Source organism: Thalia democratica, chromosome 4 (assembly GCF_965202585.1).
Source record: "Thalia democratica chromosome 4, ktThaDemo2.hap1.1, whole genome shotgun sequence".
Taxonomy (NCBI): Eukaryota; Metazoa; Chordata; class Thaliacea; order Salpida; family Salpidae; genus Thalia; species Thalia democratica.
In genome coordinates, this window is record NC_139168.1 from 40,486,533 (window position 1) to 40,512,391 (window position 25,859).

The following is a 25,859-nucleotide window of genomic DNA, read 5'->3' on the forward strand; positions in this document are numbered from 1 at the left end:
TACTTACACTTCAAAAGTAAATTTACTATTTAAGCACGAAAACAGATAAAAAAGGAAGGCTGCATCGATTAAAATGTTCTTTTTCACACCAGGTCTATTGATAATATTTAAAACTGTCAAATTTCCTTCTTATATTTGTAAAGATGGACTTATTCTTGTGTGTTCGAAAAACTACAGTAGATTATAATGTTTGATCGACTTTTTTCACGACAAGTATGATTCAGTGTATAATAAATTGTGCTTTTTAATAATTCGACTAAGAGAAACTAAACACGAACAAAAAAATTTCTAACTTCAAATTAGAAACAAATCGTAATTTTGTACAATTTTTATGAAATGGCAGTGATAAATTGAATGAAGAATCAGTGATGTGTGAAAGTTTGCACGCATGGAGAAGTCTCTACTGGTTATCTGCTAATTGTGCACTTCACACAAACACTCTGCTTATTTGTGTTTTTCTTAATACTTGTCACTTAGCAGAGTTGTTTGTTTTAAGCAGATATTTTATTTTATTTTTTGGTGCTGAGGTTTCTACAGCTAACATAATAATAATATAATTCGACAATAATTATATTTTTAATATTTTTGTTATCAAACAAGGTTATCTTTTGTTAGTTTAGTTGTTTAAATGTAAAACTAGTTACAAAACTAAAACAAATTCTAAAAGAGCATTTTTGAAAGTGAGTAGGAAAATAATGAAGTAGATTCATAGCTATTAAACTGCTTTCTAACTACTTTTCTACTCATAAATTTTAAAATTGTAAGAAGTATTTAGTAAAAAACATACTATTTTTTCAATTGTAACCTTTATACTTTTTTACAGGTTGATTAACGGTTAAGATTATAACTTTTTTTAGTTGCTAAAAGCGGGCCCACAAAAAACCCGCATTTAAGCCTAGAATATTCAACAGAAGAATCTACAAAGGGAAGTAAGTTTAATCAAGTTTACTTTTTTAATACAAAAATTTATAGAACTAGGAAAAAAAAAACATATTTCATATACGTTTTTAAACATTCTGTTTAGTTTCTTTTTTATAGCGTTTATGTTTGGCTTTTTACCGTTTAAACTGCAATTTGTTGAGGTAAGTTAAAGTAAAAATAATTACAAGCGAGAATAATCACACTAATTAAGAATACTTAAGCGCTTTTTAACGAATCTGTGACCGTGAGAACTATTAACCTTGGCAAACAAAAGTCTGTTTACTTTAACATATTCAAAACTAGCTCTAACTTTATTGTGCGTTTTATATTCAACAGAGTCAGATTTCTTTAAAGCTATTATGCAAGTCAACGCTGTCAGAAATTACGATAAGACTATCCCTTTTTTAGTGATCAAACAAACTTATAAATAAAGACTTAAGTTTTTTGCTGGTTAAAGTAGATTTTTACAATTTAGACTTCAAAAACTTGTATCAAACTTGTCGAAAAGTACATCAGAAAAAGCACGGTTTTAGTAAAACGTAAAGTTCGAATCTAATAAAGGTTAACATAAGTCAAGCAATCCTTACTAAAATAAAAATTACTTAAGTGTTTCCACCTATAATCTGACTTGATGATAGTGTAATTTACTATTTAGCATTTAGCGTAAGTTACAACATGAGTATTTTTTAAGTACCAAAATGAGAAGCAGTTAATTATCATTAAGTACATTTTTATATCTAGAAGATTTTTTTAAATCGTATTTATGTGTTATTATTTGTCTACAACAAATTATAACTACAAATATTAAATTTTTTGTAAATTAATCGAGCTTGCAATAAGCACAAATACAAAGCTTGCGTTTTTTAATTTGAAGTAAGAGTATTTATACTGCACACAAAACTGACAACTTAACTTGTTTGTTTCAGGTCATCGAAAGACGCAGCAATGGATCGTCTGGCAATCGTTACAATTGTTATTGTTGCCTTAGTTGCACCCCTTCTCAAGGCTCAAGGTAATGTCTTATGTTAATCTTGTAGTTATACGGTTCAAAAAATTTATTTGTGATAGTTTAATTTATTGTGTTTTTAGTTGTAAAAATTGTAAACTTATTACTACAATTAGGGAAATAAAATTTTAGTTATAAATTATGACTGTTAAAAGTGCTTAGTTTTCCCTGTCATTACTTAGAAATATTGAGTTTTTTTTTGTTGTTTAAATTGTGGTAAAATGTTTATTTGTTTTTATATCGGTTTCCTATTACTTTTAACGAACATCAAGAGTAGGATGATTATTTTTTTAAAGACAACATCCTTTTGTGTTTGATGTTTATTGGTGAACCAGTTTTTATAATGTATAGTTTATTTTCAATTTTTTCCACGTACTAAGACTTTTTAAAGTTAGAAAAAAACATTGGTAACAGTATAAGATGGCAATGAAATTAGACGAATCATAAGAAAAACAAGTATTAAAAACGCATAAAGCTTACATTAGTTGTGAGATCAAGGAAGGTATATAAAGTAAATAAAATTCTTGATTCGTTCAACTCTGATAGCAAGTTTTCAAAACGTTCTGTTTTTAAAGTTGTTTGTAATTTAATTGTCACGCAGTCTTACCGCAGCGGTCTGATCAACCTGATAGTTTGTTTACACGAGAATTAGTTAAGGGAAAAAGCGATAAAGTGAACACAAAGTTTTATTGCACGGCGTCACATGACTGTCAAAAGTTGTTGAGTTCGCTGTTTGACAGATTAGCACTTTCACACTCCCACAACCAACCAAAAGCTTTTTTGTGTTATTAAAAAAAAAACTTCACCGTTCACATCAAAAAACAAACAAAGTCGGTGCTGATTGAGAATGGCTGGGTTTCCAGTCTCGTGTTTCTTTTAGAGCGAAAAAGTTTCAATGATAAGACGTGACTTTTGTAAAGTTTTAAATAAGCAACACGCTCAAGTGTTGAGTGAAACGCTAGCAGTGAATGAAACATAAGCATTTTAATTGTTACTGTTTTACTTTTTTTCATCCAACGTGTGCAGCCTAAAGATAACTGTTATTTTAATTGGTTGATTGCTCTATAGATTAAGATAAAAACTACACATTACTAAAATTCGCTTTGTTAGTAACTTTTTATATACAAACACTAATGAAGATTTTCAAAGCGGTAAATGGTTATTTATTACTTTTTGTCAAAATGGTTTTTAAATCTAACGTTTTTAGTATATTAAAAACAAAGTTAATTTTGTCTCTTTTCGAGAAAAAATTTAACATTTTCATACTTAGATTAATATAACTTTAGTAGCCGAAGGCAATGCGAAACTACTAAGGCAAAACAGAAGCATCTCTGGTTGCAAGTTTAGGCCACACCCTTTGACTTTTGATTCGACTCTTAGAACAAGTTATTCAAATAAATGAATAACTAAATTTCATTTCTTTAATAATAATTAATGCTAACTTTAACCTATGTAAAGACCAATAACTATTTTTTTCAATTTCTAATACTCTTGGTCTGCATTCACGTAAAAGCGTAAAAACTTAAGCTCACTTTATGATGATAGAGTTTAGTCTTATTAACTGAAAAAGCCAGCAGTTACACATAACCTCTGCTAAATCAACATTTAAGGCAGGCCGCAGCGCATGTTGCGCAACTGATAAGTTTAAGTAGCTGAAAATGTCAAGCCTTTTTATTATGATTAAAACGGTCGGCAGCAGCGCACTACACAGAAAACTCTCAAAACTCAATCAATTAACAAGATGGATCGAGATAAGAATACAGCTGCATCAGTCAGCGGCGTGCTACCTTTTTACACGGGGGGAGGTTTTCGCGTAATTATCACATGCAGTTTCAAATTACTCATTGTGCATTTTTGCGGGAAACCAATTTATTTACTCAAGTGCTTAAGCAAAGTACAGGACGGATTAATTCGTAAGCCACCCACTTTGTGAATTGAATCATTTTGTCGTTTTTTTGGCCTAAAGCCTTCTTGATAAAAAATGCAATTAAAAAGTTTTCCAAGCTATCTTAGAGATACTTTAGACGAAAAAGCGTATAAACGTACATTAAATTAATATAAAAACTTTTGATTTACTTTGTATCTTAATTTACGTACATGAAAAGAAAAAACATTTATTTTTGTAAGCGTGTGCTCTTTTGTAAACTTCAAAAAGTTTGTTTTAATATTTGTCACATTTGCAAAGTCTGTATCTAATACGTTATATTAACGATGCGGCACGCTTTTTCGACCGCTGCTTCCTTTAAAGCTCACCGCAGTACGAAAAGCTGCTCTTCAACAGCTTTATTTCGGTTGTTAAAAAGGGCGCAACAAGGAATAATTTTTCTAAGTGTCCGTGAATATCGTTAGTTCTTGTCTAAGAACAGCACTCGAAGCTTTTCAAGAGGTTTAAAGATCAGCTATGCCTTGGCTTTCAACAGATAGTATAACTTTATTTGGCGATGTAAATGTTTTTAATACGTCTGCTTGTTGAACGTTTTGTGTATTAAGTCTTTTAAGACTGGTTTGGTTTGATATTGGTATTAAATCGAAAATTATTTTAAGTTTCCATTTTAAAGTTTTTAAAACAATGTGGAAACTGGTGATAAAAAACACACTAAAAAGTCTCAAATAAAAATTGTCTTATAATAAATTTCGAATAATGTATTATTTTTATTTGATTTAGTTTCACATACAGTTTGTAAAACAGTTTAAGCTTATATGATAGTTGTGTGCACAAGGTACAATAAACAAACGAGTACAATCAAAACAAAGATTCAAGCAGGTTTAACACAACATTAAAAGAAAAAAACTTTATGGTTTCCTGCGTCGTCGTCCGTCTACGAGGAACAGATTTTTGCCTTTTAGCGAAAACTTTTCGAAGTTTATCACACTTGAAACCTTATTGCGCTTGTTTGATAATGTTTTGCTCGTTAAGTGTTGTATTGGGTAAACTTTTGTCTTTACATTTTAAAATTTATTAGATTGTTTCTACATATAAGGTAAAAAACATAAGTGAAATTATTTCAAAAGTTGACATGTTTTATTGGTTTAATTAGTATGCAATACCGTAGAAACACATAAAGTGATACTTTCTAACTTCTAGTTTTATAGTTAAGGTCATACTAAAAGAAATCTTAAAAATTTTGCGCATTTATTTTCGCTTGCTTTTACAAAATCTATAGCGAATTAAAAAAAAATAAAACTCTTACGAAATCTTACGTATGACGATACAGAACTAAAACGTTTCTTTTCAGCCCAAAAAACTGCTTCAGCTAGGTTGGTGGCAAAAGCAGTAGACTAGCCATAAAACAAACTTTAATAAAACGTTAAATGCAGCAATCTCTTTTATTCGCTCGCGTGGAATGATAATGATATTCATTTTTTTACATACTTGTGCTTTCTATTGTTACGTCACAAAAACCACGACTTTGGGTTCTTTTGTACCTATTTGTCGCCTGAAACGTAACCTACACGTTTTTAATAGCTACACATGTTTGAAAAGCCCACCTTTTGTCCCGTATCAGTAATATTTGTCGACGTGCTTTTAACCTTTTCTTTGTTGTGTCAATCTTTTGTAAGTGTTTTATAAATTTGTGAATTGCTGAATGGGACACATTATCTCCCTGTGTTTGTCTTTCAATTATAACTATTTTCTTAAAATTAGAAATTTTTTATATATTTTTATTGATTAAAATTATTTATTTTTTTGTTGATGTTTATTTTTTGTTGAATATAATTATTATTGTTTTCTTGTGTGTCCTGTTTAAGTGTCTCAGGTTTTGATGACTGAGTCTCCAACATCGCACAACAAACAATATAATAATAGTTAAATAAGATTTAAATGTTTTTATTGATTTCTATGTTTTTAAAAAATAGTATTTTTTGTTTCTGAATAAAAATGTTAAGCAGTGTTTGTAACTATGTACTTTTTGAATGCTTAAAACCTACAAATATAATCTAGATAAATAATCAAAACATAAATCACGATATTTTGAAACGAATTGCTGTATAAGACTTTAAAGGCTAAATTTACTATTTTTCTTTAAAAAATTTGTGCATCAAAAAAAAATTATTAATAAATATCTTCAAATAATTAATAATTAAGTATGGCAATAAACTTTTAAGTTAAACAATTTATTGTTTTTTTTTATAATTTTAAGTTTAGTGTTTGTTTTTAACAAAAATCAAAAGTTAAACATTTTTGGAAGCCTTTTGACTATAAAGTATCATTTATAACAACTGAATATGTGCTAAATAAAAACAAGGTTTTTTTATAAATCATAGATTATGAAAATAAAACAATATTTTATATTAAGTAAGTTTATTATAATACAACAGTTCCTTATACTTTCAATTTTTGCCAGAATATCTTAAAACTTAGTTTTTGTAAAACTTTAATGTAAAACTTAACTTTTACTATAACACTAAACATTTTTTGTGTTGAAATATAATAAACTTTACAACATTGCAGGTGTTCTTAACAGTTTTTATCTTTATAAAAATGATTAACTTAGATACAAACAAACAACTTATTCTAACGCTTAAAAAACAACGTGTATTAAGTGTAATCTAAAAGACTAAGATTTGAACTCAACTGATGTTAAATTTTATAAAACAATGCTTACAATAGCACAAAGTGTTAGTAATTAAACCGGTGCTCAGGGGTCGACTCCTCAGTACCTCCGCCCACGACCACAGAGAAAAATGCTCGAGCCACGAGGGCCACGTCGCGGTTCGGAGCCACATCGTCGATGCAGTGCCAAGTCGAGCATTGCTTGTTCGACTACCACAAGCACGTCAGCAACACGACGCAAACGAGCAAGCGGTGCGCCATGCTCCAAAGACTTAAAGACTGCATGAACAGGAAGGCCGAGCACTGCAGGAGAACCGACAGAAGGTTTGCCTTCATCGACGAAAAGAGGCTGGAGAGCGTGAAGAGCTACAAGTGCGAGGAGCTGGAAGCAAAAAAAGGTCTATTGTGATGTCATAGTAAAATCGTTTGTGATGTCAGAGTGTCGAAACTGCAATTTGCCCCCTACGACAACTCTGACTATAGTGCGAGACGTCAATACGGCATGAACTCATTCGACTTTGACGGCTCTATCTAGCAAAAATAACACTCGGTCTCTCATAAAGCTTCTGTGGACTTTTAACATACTCGTTTCTCAGACTGATTTTTCGAATTTTTCATGCCAAGTCAAGCATTGTTGTTTGCAGTCAACACTAGTCTTAACCATTTAACAAAATTATGTCTTTCTTTCACAGCTACTTTTCTAAAACATTTTTACTTATATTTTTACTTAGCTTTTATACTTACACATACTTCTGCATGACTTTTCATTAATGGTGATAATTAAACAGCATAATTGTTTTAAGTTATAAGGTTTAAGGATATAGTTTTTTTTCTAAAATTTTTATTTTTATCAACGCATGTAAGTGAACCTAATTTAACTATTAAATGTGTTTGAAAATAAAACACTTTTACTTTCCAATAAATAAAATACTTCTGAAGTTTAAGACTTAATTAAAAAACAAAATAATAATTTAAGTTAATATCACTTGATTTTGCTTGCTAAATTTTGTAAAAAACGATTGCCTTAACTTTCAACTAAAGTCTGTGAAAGACGAAAAACAATTTGAATCATTATTTTAATAGTTTGAAGTTGTATCATAGAAACAATTTTTGTTCTTGTTTTAACAATATAAAGTTACCTTTTTAAAATACTTTTTGCAAGTAAAATAAATAGAATACGCCTGATTTTAGTACTTTAACTAAACTTTGTTTGTATAGAAAGTAGTTAAGTTTATTTATCATTTGTATAAAAAATAAAAATGTTGCACCTTATCAGACAGCAGTTGAAACATAACTGCATTATCTGTCTAGTTTTAATCTTATAGTTAGAACTCATAAAGGTCTATTCAAATTAACTTTACGTAACTTTTTAAAGGAAAAAATCACCTTAAAAATTGTTATGAATTTGTAGAAGTTTTTATACATTACATATAAAGTTTTATATTTTTTGAAAAACTAAAGAAAACTCAAATTTTAAGTCTATAAAATATTTTAATCGTAACAAAATACTTATAGTTCCTTAGTGTATTGTTATTATATTTTCAATGTAAAAAAAACAGAAATGAAAGATATGATGTTTTACGACAACATTATGATATTTGGAAAGAAATTTGGTGTTGTTGCAACACAAGGCAACTCAGAAGAACTTCCAGCATACAAATTTTCAGAATCTACCAACATGAGTTTGACACATTTTATATACTTTAACACTCCTTTAAAAGTTTATAAAATTGTTTATATAGTTTATACTTTTTTTACTAAGTACAGTTACATAAGTTATTTTTTATACAAAAGTTATACCTAGATTTTTTAAAAACTACTATAAATGAATAAACAATTTCCACCTTTAAAGCTGTCTGTTGATTAAAATCTATACATACATGAATCAGTAGCTACTAAATTACTATAATTTTTCACGCGTTAGATTTGATCATTTATGAGCAACTTTTTTCCTTTGCAAAGTTTAACTAAGAACTTAACTGATTAAAGTTGTTTCTGTTTTATCTTAATTTGTTTATTATTAGGAGAGCTCACAAACAAGTGGTTTGAAGGTAGCCGCCTACCAAACGAATTCAGCATCATAGCAACAGTCCGACCCTCAACCAGAGAAGGTGGTTATTTGTTTTCCTTCGTTAACTCAGAAGGAAACAAAGTTCTGTTCGGACTTGAAACGGCCTATGCCGATGAAGAAAAAATGGTAGTGAGATTACACATGAACCACATCTACGAGTTCACAGTAAGTTTCATGATAAAAGTTAGAAATTGTTTTTCCATCAACTTTTTATTAAATGTAGCTTTCAAGCGCTCTTAGTATTTTCAAACGTGTCCTAAGGTAACATACATTTTTGTTTTAATTAAGTTTTGTTGATAAATTTAAATTGATTTTCAAATCAATTGATATATATAATATTTTGATTAAGTTGTTACATCTTAGCTAGTTGCATTAATAATTTAAAAGACTGCAATAGTTAAAGACTTTATTAATTTTTTTATTTTATCTCTGAATATTTATTAAAAAGTTAAACCTTACAGAACAACTAAAATAAATTAATGTTATAGTTATAGTTAAGAGAGTTAAAGTTTTGTTTTTGAGGTTAGTCAAACTAGGATTCGGAAAGTTTTAACTTTAGCTAAATTAATAAATTTTAGGTCGATAACTTTGCTATGGAATGGACAAACATTTCCATCAAAGTTGATTCCGATTATGTTGACTTGTGGATTAATTGCTACCACCAGGAAAAGCAACGTAACTTGGAACCATACGACATGGTGGACTTTAGAGAGGCTACTTACGTTGCAATTGGATATTCTGGAATGTCGTCTTCCGCAAGAAACTTTGCTGTGAGTTTTATATTTCACAGTTTTGGTTCAATAAAAATAAAATTGTTGTAACTTGATTAAAAATTTGTTAGTGCAAAATATCTCATTAATGTGGTATAAAGTAGTTTTTATGCTTTTGTTGAAAACTGATGAGTAACCAAAAGTATAATTTTTGTTTATTAATGATATGTGATACAGTTGCATTAAACGTTATTTGAGTAGTGTAAAAAAATAAAACCTAGAAAAACTTCCAGTATGTTAGAATTTTAAATTTGAGAGTTTTTTTGAATTTTTTTAACATTTATTTTTGGGTTAGTTTTAGTTACTAAGTTCTTAAAACTAAATTAAGCAATACATACTACTTAAAATGCACAATAGTCAGCTACTAAATAACCTAAATTTTGCAAAAAAAAAAAATTTATGTTTTTGAATTCCATCTTTTAGATTCAGATTAAGAACAATTCTAAAAACTGTTCTAATATATGTCTATTGTATTTTTAATAACTATACAAAAAAAGGTTTGTGAAAGTAACTATTAAAATGAGTATTATAAAACAAAAATTGTAATCAAAATAGTTTAACTGTTATTATTTTATAATTGTTTTAAATGTAATAATATTCTACTATAAGTCTTAAACATTTTATTACTTACATTTAACTTTTAAGCTTCAAAAATTTTTAATAACACTTTATTCTAACAGGGTGCCGTCCAAGAACTTATAGTAATGATGAACGACGACTCTGCAAAGGAAACTTGCATGCGCGTGAATTTGGAAAGACAAAAAAACATGGCAGAAGACGAGGAGGAAGTAAGCGGAAGTGGAAGTGGTGATGGATCTCTGTGGGTGACCGATGACGAAGATGATGAAGTAAGTGACATTTTTAGACATAAGCATGCCACAAAATCTATGATCCAGTATTTTGAGCTAGGAGTTTGTTTACTTGTTACAAAATATGTTTTTCTTTATCAGCTTTACTTTAACATGACTGTAGTTAATAAAATTTGAGTTAAAATATAGTTTTAAAAAATATATTATCTAAAAACTGTACGTACGCTGATTAGGAGCATTGAAGATATTATCTATTTAGTACTTAAATTTCAATACTATAAAAACATAAAATCTTTTAAATGTTAGCATAAGACTGTTTAAGTTTTTAAACACAAAACTTCTACTATTTAATTCTGCTCTGCAGGTTGAATCAAGATCTAATGTCGTTTCAACTACTACTGAACCCCCAACCACTACAACAACAACTGCTGCTACTACAACAACAACAACTACTACTACTACTGAAATGACTACCACAACCAAAGAGGAGAAATCGTGGAATGAAAAGTTCTGGGACAATCTGTCACCTAAAACTGAGACCTTAAAACCAGTTACTGAGGCAACGACAACAAAACCGGAAATTGTCACCGAAGAGTTTGAATTTTATACGGAAGAGCCCGAAGTCGTTGAACCCGAGGTACGCTATGTGCCAGGACCTAAAGGTCCAAAGGGAGATCAAGGTGCGATTTTTTTTTTTTTTTAGTTTTAATCGAGTATTTAAAAAAATTCTAAGTTATTTTCTTGGATCAAAATTTATTTATGTAAAAATGCAACTACTTTTTCAAGCTTGTGTCTGAACAAAAACTGTTCAAGTTGTTTTATCACGAACTAACTAAACTTAAATAAGTTTTGATTAACAAATTTCACGCAAAAACATTTGAATGTACAAAACTAACTTTGCCTGAACAATAATTTTTAAAATTCTAGCACAAAGTATTTAGTATGAATAATAAGCTCATTAAAAAGTAATAAAATCTAGCATTTAGCCTTAAATTTAGCATATAGCTAAAATTTAACGAAGTTTAATTTAATGAAGTTTAAAGTTTAAAGTTCAGCTTTTTTCAGTCTTTATTTCTCTAACAAAGAATATGTCATAAAATAAATATCATTTGCATGTTTATAAAAGGTTTTAGTAAATGTTACAGCAATAAAAATAATATTTTTATCAAAGTTATTCATTGTTTGTTTACTTTTTAAAAATGTTGACTATTTTTTCATTCTGAGCATCAATAACGTTTTAGCTAGACTATAGAGTTGATTCATTAAAAGTTGTGCGTTTTAAATGATTGCTAACTCTTGCTTTTTGCTTTGCTTGATATTCAGGGATGAAAGGTGCTAGAGGAAGACAAGGTGAGCCAGGAACTTCAGTTGTTGGGAGGACAGGTTTATAAAGCATGTTTTTATAACGCAGTTTTCATATAAAAAGTCTAATGTTTGCTTTTAGATTCTTATATTGAGTAATTTAAAGTTATTTCTGATAACATTATTGAACTTTATAGAACTAGAACTTAAAGCAATTAAACTTAGCTGTTTTTTAACTTTACCATAAACGTTAAAAAATTAACAAGCAAAAAATTTTTATAAAAACTTATTATTATATCTAGAAACTTTTGACTTGATGTAAAAACGTTTTTTCAAAAAAAAAATCAATAGCTGATAATAGGTATTTATTATACTGAAGCATATTCAGTTTTAAAGTTATATAACATAGCTTATTAGTAGCTCGTACTTATTTCAAGCATGCACTTTTACTTCATTTTTTTTTAAAGCTTGTTAATTTATGCTCTTATTTAAACTGCTAATTATTCATATGTTAAACGTAAATTTCACGATAGGTGATCAAGGCGAAAAGGGAGAAAAGGGTGAAGCTGGTAATGATGGTGAGCAAGGAAATGTCGGACCGCAGGGTGTCCAGGGCCAAAAGGGAGACAGAGGAGAACAAGGACCCGAAGGAAAAGATGTGTGTATTTGATATAATATAGGTCTCAATAGTTTTTGTTTATGCCCGTAATTTTTAGGGCAAAGACGGTGTAGGAATTCCTGGGAGGGACGGTGAATCAGGAATGAAGGGCGAAAAAGGCGATGCCACTGTGATCGAAGGTGAAATGGGACAGAAGGTAAGTTATGTTTACAATAAGTTGAATTTATGTTTGCAGCAAAAACAAAAACTTTTGGTTTTTAAAGTTTAAGATTTTTTGTTTATACCTTTTAATAAAAAAGGGTGAAAGGGGAGATCAAGGTGAACCTGGTGCTGACGGAAAAGACGGGCTGCAAGGTGCTAAAGGAGAAGTCGGAGAAAAGGTACAGCTGTGTTTAATGTTAATTAGATTGAAATATTTATGTATAAAAAAATTAGAAAAATAACTTAATTAAAAATCAGTTTTACGTTTTATAATAATATAAATAAAAACAGTCAGTTAAAAAAATTTTAAGTAACGCTAAATTATCGATGTATGTTTTGCTTTTATTAACTTTTACGCAACATAAATATTACTACATTACGTTTCCGTCTTAGTCAGCTTTGACTAGATACATTCAAAAATCACTTGTTAAAAGCTTAAAAAGCTCATCGAAAAGCAAAAAGCCAAAGCTTAAAAAATACCGCAAACTATTATGCAAGATAATAATCCCAGCTCCCTCAGTTCGCGGTTTATTCGCTGTTATTTAACATCAGTGGACGTTAAAAATACCGACGACCACTTTCGCCCGGCGGCAAAAATAAAATAATGTTTGTAACGCATGAAAACGAAACAAAGACTAACTTTAAAAAAATAAAATTAGGGTGAATTTTATTTTGTGATCAAAGTATTCTTTGCATTTTCAAAGTCTTGTTTATAAATCAATTAAAAGTTATTATTTTTAAGTTTTTTTTTTAGATATCATAATACCGATAGGTAATTTGTAAATGACATATTTCTCATAAGTAGCTACGTAAAACAGTTTTTTATTAATTTCTATATAGTTACGTAAAACCAGTATGGTATTTTAGAGTTTTCTAAATAATTTTTAGTACTAACAAACTCAATTAACGCTGTAAACATATCTAAAGTTGTACTTATTTATAATTTGCTTATTTTAATTATTTTTACAGGGTTCTCGCGGAAAACCAGGACAAAATGTGAGTTCGAAACAAAAAATTTTAAATTTGTGGTTTACAAAAAATTCAGATATAAGTTAAAGCTAAAGAGACATGTATAAAATTTCAGCGGTCTAAAGCAAGTATTTCTTTTGTAACTTCCCATATCTTTAGCAACCTCAATAACTTAAAAATAATTTACATATAATGAATAAAACTATTTAACTGGCTATGAAATCAAGTGAAAATATATTATGTAAGAAATTTCGGTTCAGATTTAATTTTGTTTTATAAAATGGCATTAAAGCATAATCATTAATGCAAGTTTAAGATTGAACTAATTAGCGATACCTTGATATAGTATATATTAATCGCACGCTTACATGAAATTTTCAATTTTCAGTCTCACGAGACTAACCTTAGCAAAGAGCTTAACCGGTTTTCTATAAATATCGGTTACTAATAACAATGTAACTATGTTAATAATTTCTGCATTCTGCAATTTTAAATCACTAAAAACTAAATCTAATTGATAAAAGTAAGATTTTTTTTAGTATTTGACTAAAAATGCTAGTAATCAGACTTATTGTTTGTACAGTTTAAGTATGTTTTTTTTATGCAGAATCTATAAGTATAGATACATTACTGTAGTTTAGTGTTTTGTATTTTATACAGCATAATCAAATCTAGGTCAAGATATTTTTTCCCGTTTTTACATCTATGTGTATAATTAATATTATATAATTTACTTTCCAAAAACGACTGTTACTAAATTGTCATTTGATCGCAAAGCATTCTAAGTTTTTTTCAAGTAAAAATAAATGTTTATAGTTTTTAGTTTGTAACAGAAATGAACTAAATAGTTTTACTTTTTATTTTTCTTTTTCTTTTACATTAAACCACTCTAAGCCGCAAGTTGACTTTTGAAATATTTTGACCCTAAAGTTTCTAAATAAAACAACATTAACAAGGGAGAAGACGGTATGGGATTCAAGGGCGAGCCAGGAGTAAGAGGTCCCAAGGGAGAAGCAGGCGCAGCTCAGGTCATATCAGGAGCCGATGGAGAAACGGTACTTAGCTTTTTTATTTAAAACTAATAAATAGTGTGTTTTACAAAAATCAATAAACTTAAAAAAAATTGTTTTTTGTAAAACAAAGTAAGATTTAATATTTTTAAACTTAACTTTCTAGTTTATATGCACTATTAAGTGTTTATATTTGACGTAATAGTTCATAATTTAAATAGTACCTTCTTAAACTCATTGTTTAAACTTTAACGATATCATTAAGTATATAAAATAACTAAAATTTTTTAGGGTCCGCAAGGAGAAAAGGGAGAAAAGGTAGTTATTATATTGTTTTATTACAAAACAAAAACTGTAAACTTTTCACCTAAAGATTACCTAATTCTAAAACTTATTTATAAAATAAACAATAACTAAACACACAAAAAACTTTACGCCTGCTATTAACATCAGAAGAAAGTAAGTATTTGACTGTTTGTAATTTCTTGTCGTAAAGTTAATTGTTGCACTTTTTCTAATTGTCTACTTTCAAATCATCGGTTGAGAGCTGTGTTTAGAAACAATATATTAAATAGTGTACTTTTCATTAACTTTAACTTAAATGCAAATTTGAAAAAGTAAATTTTAACTTTCTTTAGCAAAGTAATTGTAATTATGATACATGATTAAAAAGCAACGTAACTTTTCTTTTTCATTTTTAAAGTTTTTCTATAAAACCATTTATGTTAATTAAATAAAGTTGAAAAAAAGTTTAATTATATAAAATGTGTAGTATAATCTCATGCAAATATTAAGGGTGACTCCGGAATGCCAGGAAAAGATGGTGAGGATGGTGAAGACGGTGAAGATGGAGAAGATGTTAGTTTGAATTTGCTACATTTATTAGATGCGGTTAGATACACATTTGTGTATATTTAAAGAAATAAATGTTTTTCAATTGTCTTGTTTGACTAAAACGTTTTACTTTTTCTAGTCTGCCGTTGCAAAAACTTGTCAAGCGATAGCCTTTATTATATTTCTAACTTTTTACAGATAAGAATTTTTTAACTTTAACCTGTTAATTTTTGAATATTAAAAGAAAGTATCATAATTGACAAAGTTTATAATTCATTGCATAATAAAATTATCCTAGAAATGCCACCATTTTGGAAACAATTCTTTATAAACTTTTTCTTTTATAATCTATTTGTTGCAATTTGATAAATAAACCAGCCTAGTTAATTAAATAGCAATGATAAACTTGTAATTTTATAACTTAATTCTAAAAGGGTGAAGATGGTAAAACTATCATAGGACCACAAGGACCAAGAGGTCCACCGGTTAGTTTTCTCTTCCAAAATTTTATAGTTTGCTCTGAAATTTTTATGGACTGCAATTTATTTTAATAAATAAATTCTGTTTAATTCGCCTAAAATTTTAAACTAAACATTTTAATAAAGTTCAGATGTAAAAAATTTTTGTAACCTAAATATTTGGATTTTTTTTACAATTAATAACCGCTTATAAAAGCTGTTAAAATTTCAAATGTTTACTATTAACTTTGAACGTTTTTTTTAAAGTTTTTTTATTTAAAGCAACAATAACCTATAATTTTTTTAAACTTTACTACGTCAATATTTTATTAGGGAATGGGATTTGATGACCTTGAGGCATCTGGAATTGAAGACTTAATGGTTCGTTGTTTAAAAATTAAATACATACTGTAAGAAAGTAATCTATCTTAAATTCTAACTTTTTACAGGGACCTCAGGGACTTAAGGGAGAACCTGGACTTCCAGGAAAGTCAGTCGAAGGACCTCAAGGTGAATCAGGAATGCCTGGAAAAGATGGTAAGGACGGAAAAGATGGCGAACAAGGGCAAAAGGGAGACCGCGGTGAAAATGTTAGATAGTTTGTATCATACTGTTTAGTTTAGATTAAAGGGTGTTTTTAAATTGAAACGTACCTAATGTTTACCATACAATACAAAATTGCGTAGTTCGTTTTTTTAAATTAAAAAACATTTCAAAGGGTGAAAAAGGAGAAGCTGGACCTCGAGGAAAAGAAGGCAGTATGGTAAGAAATACTGAGACAATTAAATAATGGAGAAATTTATTTCACTCAAAAATTAAAGTTTTAAAAATAATTACATGTACAACACGTTTACGATAAATGAAAATTATATCAATAAAAAATGTTTCAACAGTTTCGATTCTCTTTATAGCTTTCATAACAATTAATACGAATTATAACACAACAGTAGCAGTATTGTTGTTTTAGCATTATTGAAATCATTAAATTTGTGTTAATTTAAAGTAGTATTTAGAAATTAGTTATGTATTAAAAGAAATAAGTAATTTTACATAACTACTTTTATTATTCATAGTATACTACTGTTAAGTTAACTTACCAGAATATTTGTAGGGACCTATGGGACCATCAGGTATTATGGGCGAAAAAGGTGAACAGGGTGAAATGGGTCCAAGAGGACGTCCTGGTGTTTGTTTGGGTGATGTTGAAATCGGAGGTTAGTTGGTAATAATTTTTTTTTATTAATATGTTTTAAACCATTTGTAGAAGCCTGTATAGCTTTTACTTTTCAATGGTAAAATGACAAACTTACAAACTATCTTAATAACTCATATAGCTTGTTAAAAATGAAGAGTTGCTCATTTTACTTACAAAAATTATAATAATTATCATATATAATTTAAGCTAACAAAGTTTTCTGCAACATTATATTTATCTAATACGGTTAAACTTCTTTATACCACGTTGTAAGGTTTTTTATACAAGTTGTATATTTTGAAATATACTTGAGTATACAATTTTTAAAGCGATAAGTATTCATACGTATGTGGAGGTATACGATTTCTTCTTTTTTAAAAATACTAAAGTGTCAAACTTCATAAATTTTATAGTTTTTATTGTTTCTTTTTGTTTGCTTAAGTTTCATTAGTCCGGGTAAGATTTAGCTTGTGAAAAGACTTTATTTTTTTAAAGTTAGAAAAAAATCGAAATGAATGCTTTATCAAACTGCTTGAACTGTTTTTACCTTTTTCTTAAGTTTTGAATCTGTTGATAAAAATGTCATTATAAACTTTAACTTTGATTAAATCAAAGACATACAATTTATGCAAAAAATAATTACAGTTCAGTTTAGTACAATTTTATAAATAAATTAAATTATCTTAGATTTAAAGAAAGCAATATGCGTAAATTTTGTGCAAACTGAAACTTAATAAGTATAAATAATATTTAAAAGATGATGAAGACTTTGACAACTTGGATGGAAGTGGGGTGTCTTCGACGAGGTGTCGCTCAAAACCAGGACCACAAGGAGAGCCAGGACTTCCAGGAAAGAATGGAATAGATGGAAAAGATGGCAAACAAGTATGTCAATTATTTGTATACCACTACATTTTTATTTAAAACGTTTATTTACTTTAAACATGCACATGTAAAAAAGTGTTGAAATTGCTGTATTTTTTATCATATAAATAACTCAAACTTATAGGGACATAAAGGAGAAGCTGGATCGCAAGGAGAACCAGGTGAAAGGGGTCAAGCTGGTGCCCGTGGTAAAAACGGAGCTCCAGGTGCTCAAGGTATCCAAGGGCAATCCGGTGAACAAGGACCTCGTGGATTCCCAGTTAGTAACAAAATTGAAGCAACTTTATTACTAGCTTGAACAAAAATTTATTGGCTTTTTTAGGTATAGAGTATAAATTAAACTATTTCAAAACAATCATTTAATTAGTTATTTATTAAATTACATATATAATTTGAAAAAGACTACAAATTACTGTAAAAATCAGTCTTAAACTAAAAAAGATTTAGATATAAATTAAAATTTTATATCTTAATATCAAAATATAAGTTTTAAAGCTAAGACTATAAAAACAAACTTTAATTTTTATTTATTTCGTATTACATATATATATATAACAAAGTCGAGTTCCCGCTATTTTTTTATAGAACATGGTCAGTATAAAATTACAATTATTTTTTTGCAATAAACAACAGTGTAGAATTTATTATAGTCTTATAAGATAACCTTATAAATGTCGTTCTACAACATTTTTTCATAAAACTAGTAACTAACTTTTAGCATTAAAGTTTGTTTACTATAAACATAGGTAGACTAACATTTATCATCTGGTGAACGTAAAATGTCTGGAACTATATCATAGAAATTTAATCTTATCAACATGGTGTTCTTGTAAAATCTCAGACAACATGACAATCTTTTGAAGTTTAACATTTTCTCGATATCAAAGCGACAAAGGATAAAACACGCAAATTCAAGACCGAGCAAACATTCACGAAACGCTTATTTATCTATGTAACCCATAGAAGACTTTTAGAATTCCATTAAAACTTTTTTTTTGCACGCGTTATTTCTGCCTCTAATTCTCTAATTTGGTATTCCCTTCTGGCTATCTTTTGCTCTACCGTTGCTCTTTTGCGGTCATTTACTCTTTTAAATTGAAAGTAATTTTTATTTTAAAAAAATTAAACTTATTGTATGACCTAAGATTTAAAATAAAAAGTTGATATAAGCTGTTTGCATCAAGTGTTGAAATGCTAAGCATAAGATAGTTAAGTAATAATTTAAAATACTTTAACAGTTAGATTCTATGAACTAAGATCTACATACACACCATAATTCTTTAACTTTTAGAGTTTTGGTTAGTATAGTAACTGAATTAAGTTTCTATTACAATTAATAAAGTTCTTTAAGCAAAAAGTTTTGATGTTACTCGTAGTATTACTAGTTTTTTAACAATTTTCAATGTATATTTTGTTTGATCTGATTGATATATCAAAAGCTTAAAAACTTTTTTTTTTTTTAGGGAAAAGATGGCGAAGACGGTGAAATGGGACCAAAAGTAAGTTTTTTTTTTTACTTTCATACATGTTTATCTATTTAATGTTTTTATCACAGTCGCTATATAAGGTTTATGCGGATCTGCACGATTTATCTATCTGCTAAAACTGACTTATTTAAAACAACGCATTGCAGAAACTTTGTTTATTCTCAGAACTAATAGTAACATTTAAATACTTTACAAAGGGACCCAGAGGTGAACAGGGTGAAACTGGACCAGCCGGTAAGGACGGTAAAGATGGTGAGGATGGCGAGAAAGGAGAGTCAGGTGCCATGGGTCCACCTGTGAGTTTGTTAATATTTTCAACACAAACGAAAGTTCTCAAAGTTTCTACCTGAGTTTAATTCAGTTTATTTATGTTAAAAAATGACTTAATTACTTAAAGGGACCACCAGGTCAAGTTGTTGAAGTTGGAGCCCTGGACGGTGCAGCAATTGAGGGTCTTCCAGGCCAAAAGGGACAAAAGGGTGAGCCTGCGTCAATACTAGGCAAGAATGGAAAACTAGCCAAGCCGATCGCATCATTATTGCATCACAAACGTTATCACGGAAAGAAGGTTTCTGATTGACTAGTTACTATCAATATAATCCGAAAAACTGTATACAGCTGTTAATTTTTATTCACTTTAAATTTTATTTGTAGTACGAACTTTTAATACGATTTAAGTAAAATATTTTTATCCAGTCATTCATAGTTATAACTGTTTACACAGGGAGAACCTGGCATGCCCGGTAAAAATGGCGAGCAAGGTGAAATGGGAGCACCCGGAAGAAGGGTAAATGATTTTTTTATTAAAAACTATCGATAAAATTAATTTGTTCAAAGTTTTTAAGTTCACAAGTCAAAAAAAGCGTTTTTTCATCTTTATGATTTATATAAAAAACACAAAAAAAAATTCTATTTCAAACAAATTTCTCAACTTTATACAGGGACAAGACGGAGCTCAGGGTCAACAGGGTCTGCAAGGACTTGAAGGACCCCAAGGACCTCAAGTAAGTCGATATTTATTTGTGTTTGAAAATTTAAATGAGATTTATTAAAATACTTTCAAATTTAATGTTTTTTTTTTCAGCTTATTAACTTTCATTATGATATTTTAAACACATGGTTTACAAAAGACTTTTGTTAGCAAATTATTTTTATAGGGTCCTGCAGGAGCTGATGGCGAAGATGGTGCTGATGGTGAGAAGGGGGAAAAGGGCGACGTAGGAGCTGCAGGCAAGCACGGAAGAAATGGAAAAGATGGAAAAGATGTAAGTCGTTAGAAATAATACCGCGTATAAACTAAAAATTAAGTGACTACAATGGATAATTAATCTAATAATTTTTTTATATATAACATAGATGCAAGTAAAGTATACTTAATAAAGTTCTGAATCTTGTAAACTTCATATCAATTAAGACTCTTCCAGAGATTTAAACGAAATTTTATCATTCTAATTTTATTTATTGTTTATTACAGGGAGAAAAGGGTGAACAAGGTCTTCAAGGTATACCTGGTGCTCCAGGAAGAGATGCCGGTTTGTTTGTTTTTTATATACTCTTGATACTTACTTAGCTAAGTACTTTTTATTTGTTTTAAAAAGAAAAATTATAAGTTTACTTGTGTTTGAGTAGTTTAGGATAAACCTATTATATTTTTGCTGTGATTTTTATGTTGTACAATTCTAGTATAAAATCTGAAAAATTTTATATTTGTATTATCTTTGAATTATTTTTATTAATTTAAAACAAAACACTGTTATTTAAACATAACTATTAAGACTTCAATTATGTAAATTTTAAAAGATATGAGCAGATTTTTCTTATCATTTTATCTACATTTAAGTTATGTCCATTACAATTTTATTGTCTTTGATTTTTTTTTTAGATTTATTTTTCCACCTCTTTGTAAACTTTTAAATAAAACTTTAAATAAGTTATAAAAATACTAATTTTGTAAAAGTTTTGTTTAAAACGATAACTAAGTTTTTGTTTTTTGTTGTAGATGTAAGCGAAGCAAGATTTAGTTCTATGAGCTTCCAAACATATGACGATCTTATGGACAACTTTGAGGTATTTGTTTAAAAAAATACATTAAGATAACTAAAGTCTCGTTTATCTAGTATTAAAACAGCTTAAGTTGTAAACACAAAAACCAGTTTTAGATACTAGTATTAAGTAGAAGTGTTTTGAAAACTTAAATTATTAAAAATTGCTATTGCTTTTATGATAGAAAGTTTTATATTATAAGTTAAGTAATTAAAATCGATATTATTAAGTCTAAAGTTACAACTAAGTTTACAGAAACTTTAAGTAAAGTACATGTGAAATGCAAAAGTTGGTTAATTTTCACTTAATCAAACAAATTAGACACATGCAGTTTAAACATTGAGCACTTAATTCAAAGAAAACCCGCCACATTCGACATAACCGATATCTATAAGCAAACAAGCAAACAATGTTTTAAAAAGTTTTCTCTTTAAAAAGTTTGGACTAAAGAATTTGAACAACATAAACTTTATATCTTTTATCTGTTATTCAAACAACTTTCTGTCTGTTAATAAGAATTATATGTTAAACTTACTAAGAATACTTATAAATCCTAAATTTCAATTATAAAACTCTTAGTATTCAACTTAATTTACTAATATTATTTATATAAATCAAAATTTAATCATCAAATTAGTTATCATAGAAAAAAGTTATGTTGACTAAACCTATTTTAAAATAAAAAAAATCAAATTTTAAAATAAACTCTATAGCTGAGCGTACTATAGTTAAATATAAGGTATTTAGTTTTTTAATACAACGCCGATTTCCTTCTACCTCACATTTCTCTTATAAAACTCATAATTTCTAATCAAAAAGGTTTAGTAAAACATGAAGTTTAATTGAATAAGTAAAATATCAGTCATTTAAATAAATATCAGATCTTTTAGTAACAAGTCGAAGTTTTATGAACTTAACAAGCAATTATGATAAACTTAGTTTAAATAAATTATGTGTACAATCTTCAGCACTTATTAATTTACAAACGTTAAGAAAACTTCTGTATTAACTAATCCGTAAATTCTTTTTTTTCGTCTATTTTTAGGCAATAGTACGTTTATTTACTATCTAACAATAAAGTCTGCAACTAGAATTAAACATTTCTAAACAAATTTAGGAAGTAGAAGAAGGAACCTTCGGATATGTCCTGTCTAACCAAAGACTTTTCTTGAAAACTAGATTCGGGTGGGCGCAAATCCAACTTGGAAGACCAAGAATGCCAGCTGGGGTATGGAAAAATACTTTTAGATATTACTTTTAACTTTTAGTTTAAACAAACACAAGCTAAATTTAAAACTTACAGCATAACGAGTTCGATGAAGAAAAGATAACAACAACAACCGAACCAACCACCCCATCGAGAAGACCGCGACCAATTCGCACAACCACCACCGAAGCTCCTACCACGACGACCACGCTCGCGCCCACAACCACCACCAGGAGACCGGTTGTGGTGCCATCCGTTGACAATGGTGAAGGACTTCACATGGTCGCGCTCAACTACCCCATCAGAGGGTACCTAAAAGGTATTTCAGGAGCCGACTCCAGTTGTTACAGGCAAGCAAGACGTGCCGGACTTAAAGGAACTTACAGGTAAATTTTGTTTTTTATTTAAATAAACAGTTAGTTTTTTTCAATATGTATTTAAGATACGCTAAATATATAATAATTGAAGATAGATTGAAGCAAGGTTTTGTTTCGAGTAACTTTTTTTAACTAATTGTTTTAATATTCTTAAGCGTGATATGGTTTTCAGACAACCGATTTTGTTTATACAATTAGTTTTCTAAAAGTTTTGAATATTCTTAATAAGTTAAATATCCTGATTTTTAATTTAAACTTCTACGACTTAAACAAACAAACTATCCTCAAAAACTTAACTGTTAGCCCTCTAAAGTTATATCTATATTCAAAAACAGACAGTAGAAGTATATTTTACTTCTCACAACTATATTGTTTTCTTTCATATTAGACTATTTGTAGAGTAGGATGGTCTCATGCACGAAGATTAATTACAATGAAACATTTTTTAGTTTGTTTTATGTCTGTAATTTTGTATTGCAATGTTTGCTTAATATAAGCAGCTTAAGATAAAACTAACTTTGTGTAAGAGTCGACCGCTATACTCTTGGATTAATTAAAACTTTAATTTGCACGCATATCTATTTCTTTTTTGAAATCAATTTTATCTCGGAATTTTAAAAGTTGTATAACTCAAAAAATTGTGTACAATAAGACATTTGGATATTTTCTCAAACATTATAGTTAATACCGTTAAAACTAGAGATCATACATTTTTTCTCTTACTTTCAAAACATAAATGAGTAAAACTTAAACAACTTAAAGCAATAGTTTACTCAAAATTATAAATTTTAAGCAACCACTGTTGTGTTATAAGAATAGTCTAAAATAAAAGTTTAGATTTAAGTTTCATAAAGTTTTACTGTTTGACATGAAATAAACACTAACTTTTACAGTTTTACTACCAAATAAAAAGTATATTTTGTGTTTTTATGGTAGCCAGGTTTTTTGTTTTTTGAATGACATTGAAAATTATATCTGAAAATATAAGTACACAAAATTTTTTTTTTTATATTTAATGGTAATTCGTTTTATAACAGAGCTTTCCTATCATCACGTGATCAAGATGTCAGATCTATTGTATCTAGAAGATCTCAAAACGACTTCCCTATCTTGAATATTAACGTTTGATTTTTTTTTTGTTTATTCCAGATAAAAAATCATTTATATCTTTTGAGATAATAGTTTTTAAACAAAAACTACCATGAACATTACTACTTCATCTATTAATTTTATCATTAAGTTTAAGTTAGTTTTAATGCCTAAATTATAGGGAGATGTGTTGTTTAACTCATGGAAAGAGATATTCCAATACAAAGGATCTTCTGTTGATCCCAACCTCATCTATTCTTTCGAGAAGAGACAAGTAATGAATGATGCTAGATGGTCAGTTTGACTTTTTGTTAACTACAATTTTTTTATAGTTGTTTACTAGCCCGTTAATTACAATATTATTTTTTGCTTAAGTTTCTTAAACTTAGATATTTATAAAACCAAATACACTGCAATACCACCTGTAACTTTTCTTCAGGCCACTGAAGATAGTCTTGCACGGATCTTACGAAGACGGCACAATGTCGAGGATGCACAACTGCGCTAACTGGCTGACCGCAAACAACGCTGTCACCGGTCTTGCATCTGACCTTTCAACCGGAAAACTCCTCGACCAGCGACCATACTCCTGCGAGTCTTCCTTCATAGTCCTCTGCGTGGAAAACACAGTTTCATCTTCAGACTACAACCGCTAGTTATAACGTAAAGAAACTTTTCGACCAAGCTTATACTTTTGCACCGTAGGAGGTGCATTCTTTGTATAGTAAGGAGTTTTTAGAAAAGCTTTAACCATCACCGAAAATTGAGAAGTGTCCTTCCTTATACGGCCTGCGACTTTCCTTCTCTTTTGCGTTAAGCAGCTTTAAAATTGTTGTTTTTAAACTAAAACTTAACAAACTGTTTCTCTCTAAACTCAATTACACTTATTTTACACCTATTAATTATTGATCTCAATTGATGTTTTTTATTCAAAAGGTGTCTTCAGACGTTAAAGAACCGTCACATTTAGTAGACTTATATTTTCGCTATTTAAAAAAATCAGCATCTATACAGCGTAACTGTTTTTATGATTTAAGAGCTTTTAACCATACAACAAATTTATTTTTTTAGTAAAACTATAATAATAAATTGTTTACACGTTGATAATTTTATTGAACTATTCAAAAACATTTTGAAGAAAATCAACTTGCATCTTGCAGTCAAGAAACAAAAAATTTAATGTTTTTGAAATTCTGTTTGAAAATTAATCTATTTTGGCCGTTGTTTTCTTTTTTATTTTGCCATTTTTTATTTTGTTTGTTTACTTGTGTACTCTTTTGGTTTGTCACACACTACTACATATATTTACTGTCATAACAAAGAACAACACTAGCTGGCTAAGTGAGCAAAAACTAATTTGGTTATAATTTTGATAGTTTGTCTTACCATGGCGTGTTTTAGGTCACATTATACATAAGTTGCTTACTAGTAGCCAAGTTTAGTCATGTAAAATATTTTCGGTATTGTTAGTTATATTTAATTTAATCATTAAACACTTAATTAAATAAACCTAAATTTGTAACTTAATTCATCTAAAGTTTCTTACTAGTAAATTTCCTTTTTTTGAGCTTATATTTTATTTACACTGAAACTATCTATTGTCTTGTTACTTTCATTGAACAAAATTGACTTTTTTTTTCACTTTTTAAGAAAAAGTTATAGTAATAAACTGAAATAATATACTATGTTATTATTATTAATGCATTAAATATGAAATATACTAAAATTGGACAGCTTATTAAAATTAACTATGAGATTTATCATAAAAATTTCAATACAACTTTAAAAACTAAAAAAAAACTAAAGATTTTTTGTATTGCTAATCTTGTGAGGTGTTTAACATTAAACATTGCTAACCAAATTACTTAAACTTATACAAGTACACAATGATTTACAAGTACTTATTGGCAAAAAAAGGATTTAAACTATAAAGTAAGCAAGATTCTGTTTGATTAAAAAACTTTCAGTAAATTGTAAATGAGTTTATGATAATAAAGGGCTAAAGTAGCTACCAAATGTATAACTTCTCTATAACCTAATTTTTATATCTT

At 28.6% G+C, this 25,859-nt stretch overlaps 1 protein-coding gene across 3 annotated transcripts; it reads left to right on the top strand.

Moving 5' to 3' along the window:
- The first annotated feature begins 821 nt into the window (after positions 1-821).
- Positions 822-25,490, top strand: LOC145833129 (uncharacterized). 3 transcript variants are annotated; one of them, XM_082940330.1, is made up of 36 exons: positions 822-929; positions 1,848-1,933; positions 6,572-6,880; positions 8,042-8,164; positions 8,507-8,718; positions 9,132-9,323; positions 10,004-10,171; positions 10,497-10,812; positions 11,456-11,515; positions 11,968-12,092; positions 12,151-12,249; positions 12,353-12,433; positions 13,224-13,250; positions 14,180-14,278; positions 14,525-14,551; positions 15,029-15,091; positions 15,502-15,552; positions 15,859-15,906; positions 15,975-16,115; positions 16,244-16,288; positions 16,637-16,739; positions 17,478-17,605; positions 17,730-17,864; positions 19,069-19,104; positions 19,290-19,388; positions 19,490-19,660; positions 19,817-19,879; positions 20,034-20,096; positions 20,250-20,357; positions 20,567-20,624; positions 21,092-21,159; positions 22,253-22,363; positions 22,439-22,728; positions 23,757-23,841; positions 23,990-24,102; positions 24,248-25,490. In XM_082940330.1, the coding sequence occupies exons 2-36, from the start codon at positions 1,867-1,869 to the stop codon at positions 24,462-24,464; spliced, it is 4,101 nt and encodes a 1,366-aa protein (XP_082796456.1). In that variant the 5' UTR covers positions 822-929; positions 1,848-1,866; the 3' UTR covers positions 24,465-25,490. The 3 variants fall into 3 exon arrangements, with proteins under 3 accessions (XP_082796456.1, XP_082796457.1, XP_082796458.1); XM_082940331.1 differs by lacking the exon at positions 11,456-11,515; XM_082940332.1 differs by lacking the exon at positions 6,572-6,880.
- Positions 25,491-25,859: the final 369 nt, after the last annotated feature.

What these genes read in the sequence shown, in the direction of transcription:
- LOC145833129 (XM_082940330.1), top strand. Translation starts at nt 1,867, where the DNA reads ATGGATCGTCTGGCAATCGTTACAATTGTTATTGTTGCCTTAGTTGCA. An exon ending in CTGGAATTGAAGACTTAATG is followed by an intron (nt 15,907 to 15,974) that starts GTTCGTTGTTTA and finishes AACTTTTTACAG; the next exon opens with GGACCTCAGGGACTTAAGGG. An exon ending in CAGGTGCCATGGGTCCACCT is followed by an intron (nt 19,389 to 19,489) that starts GTGAGTTTGTTA and finishes AATTACTTAAAG; the next exon opens with GGACCACCAGGTCAAGTTGT.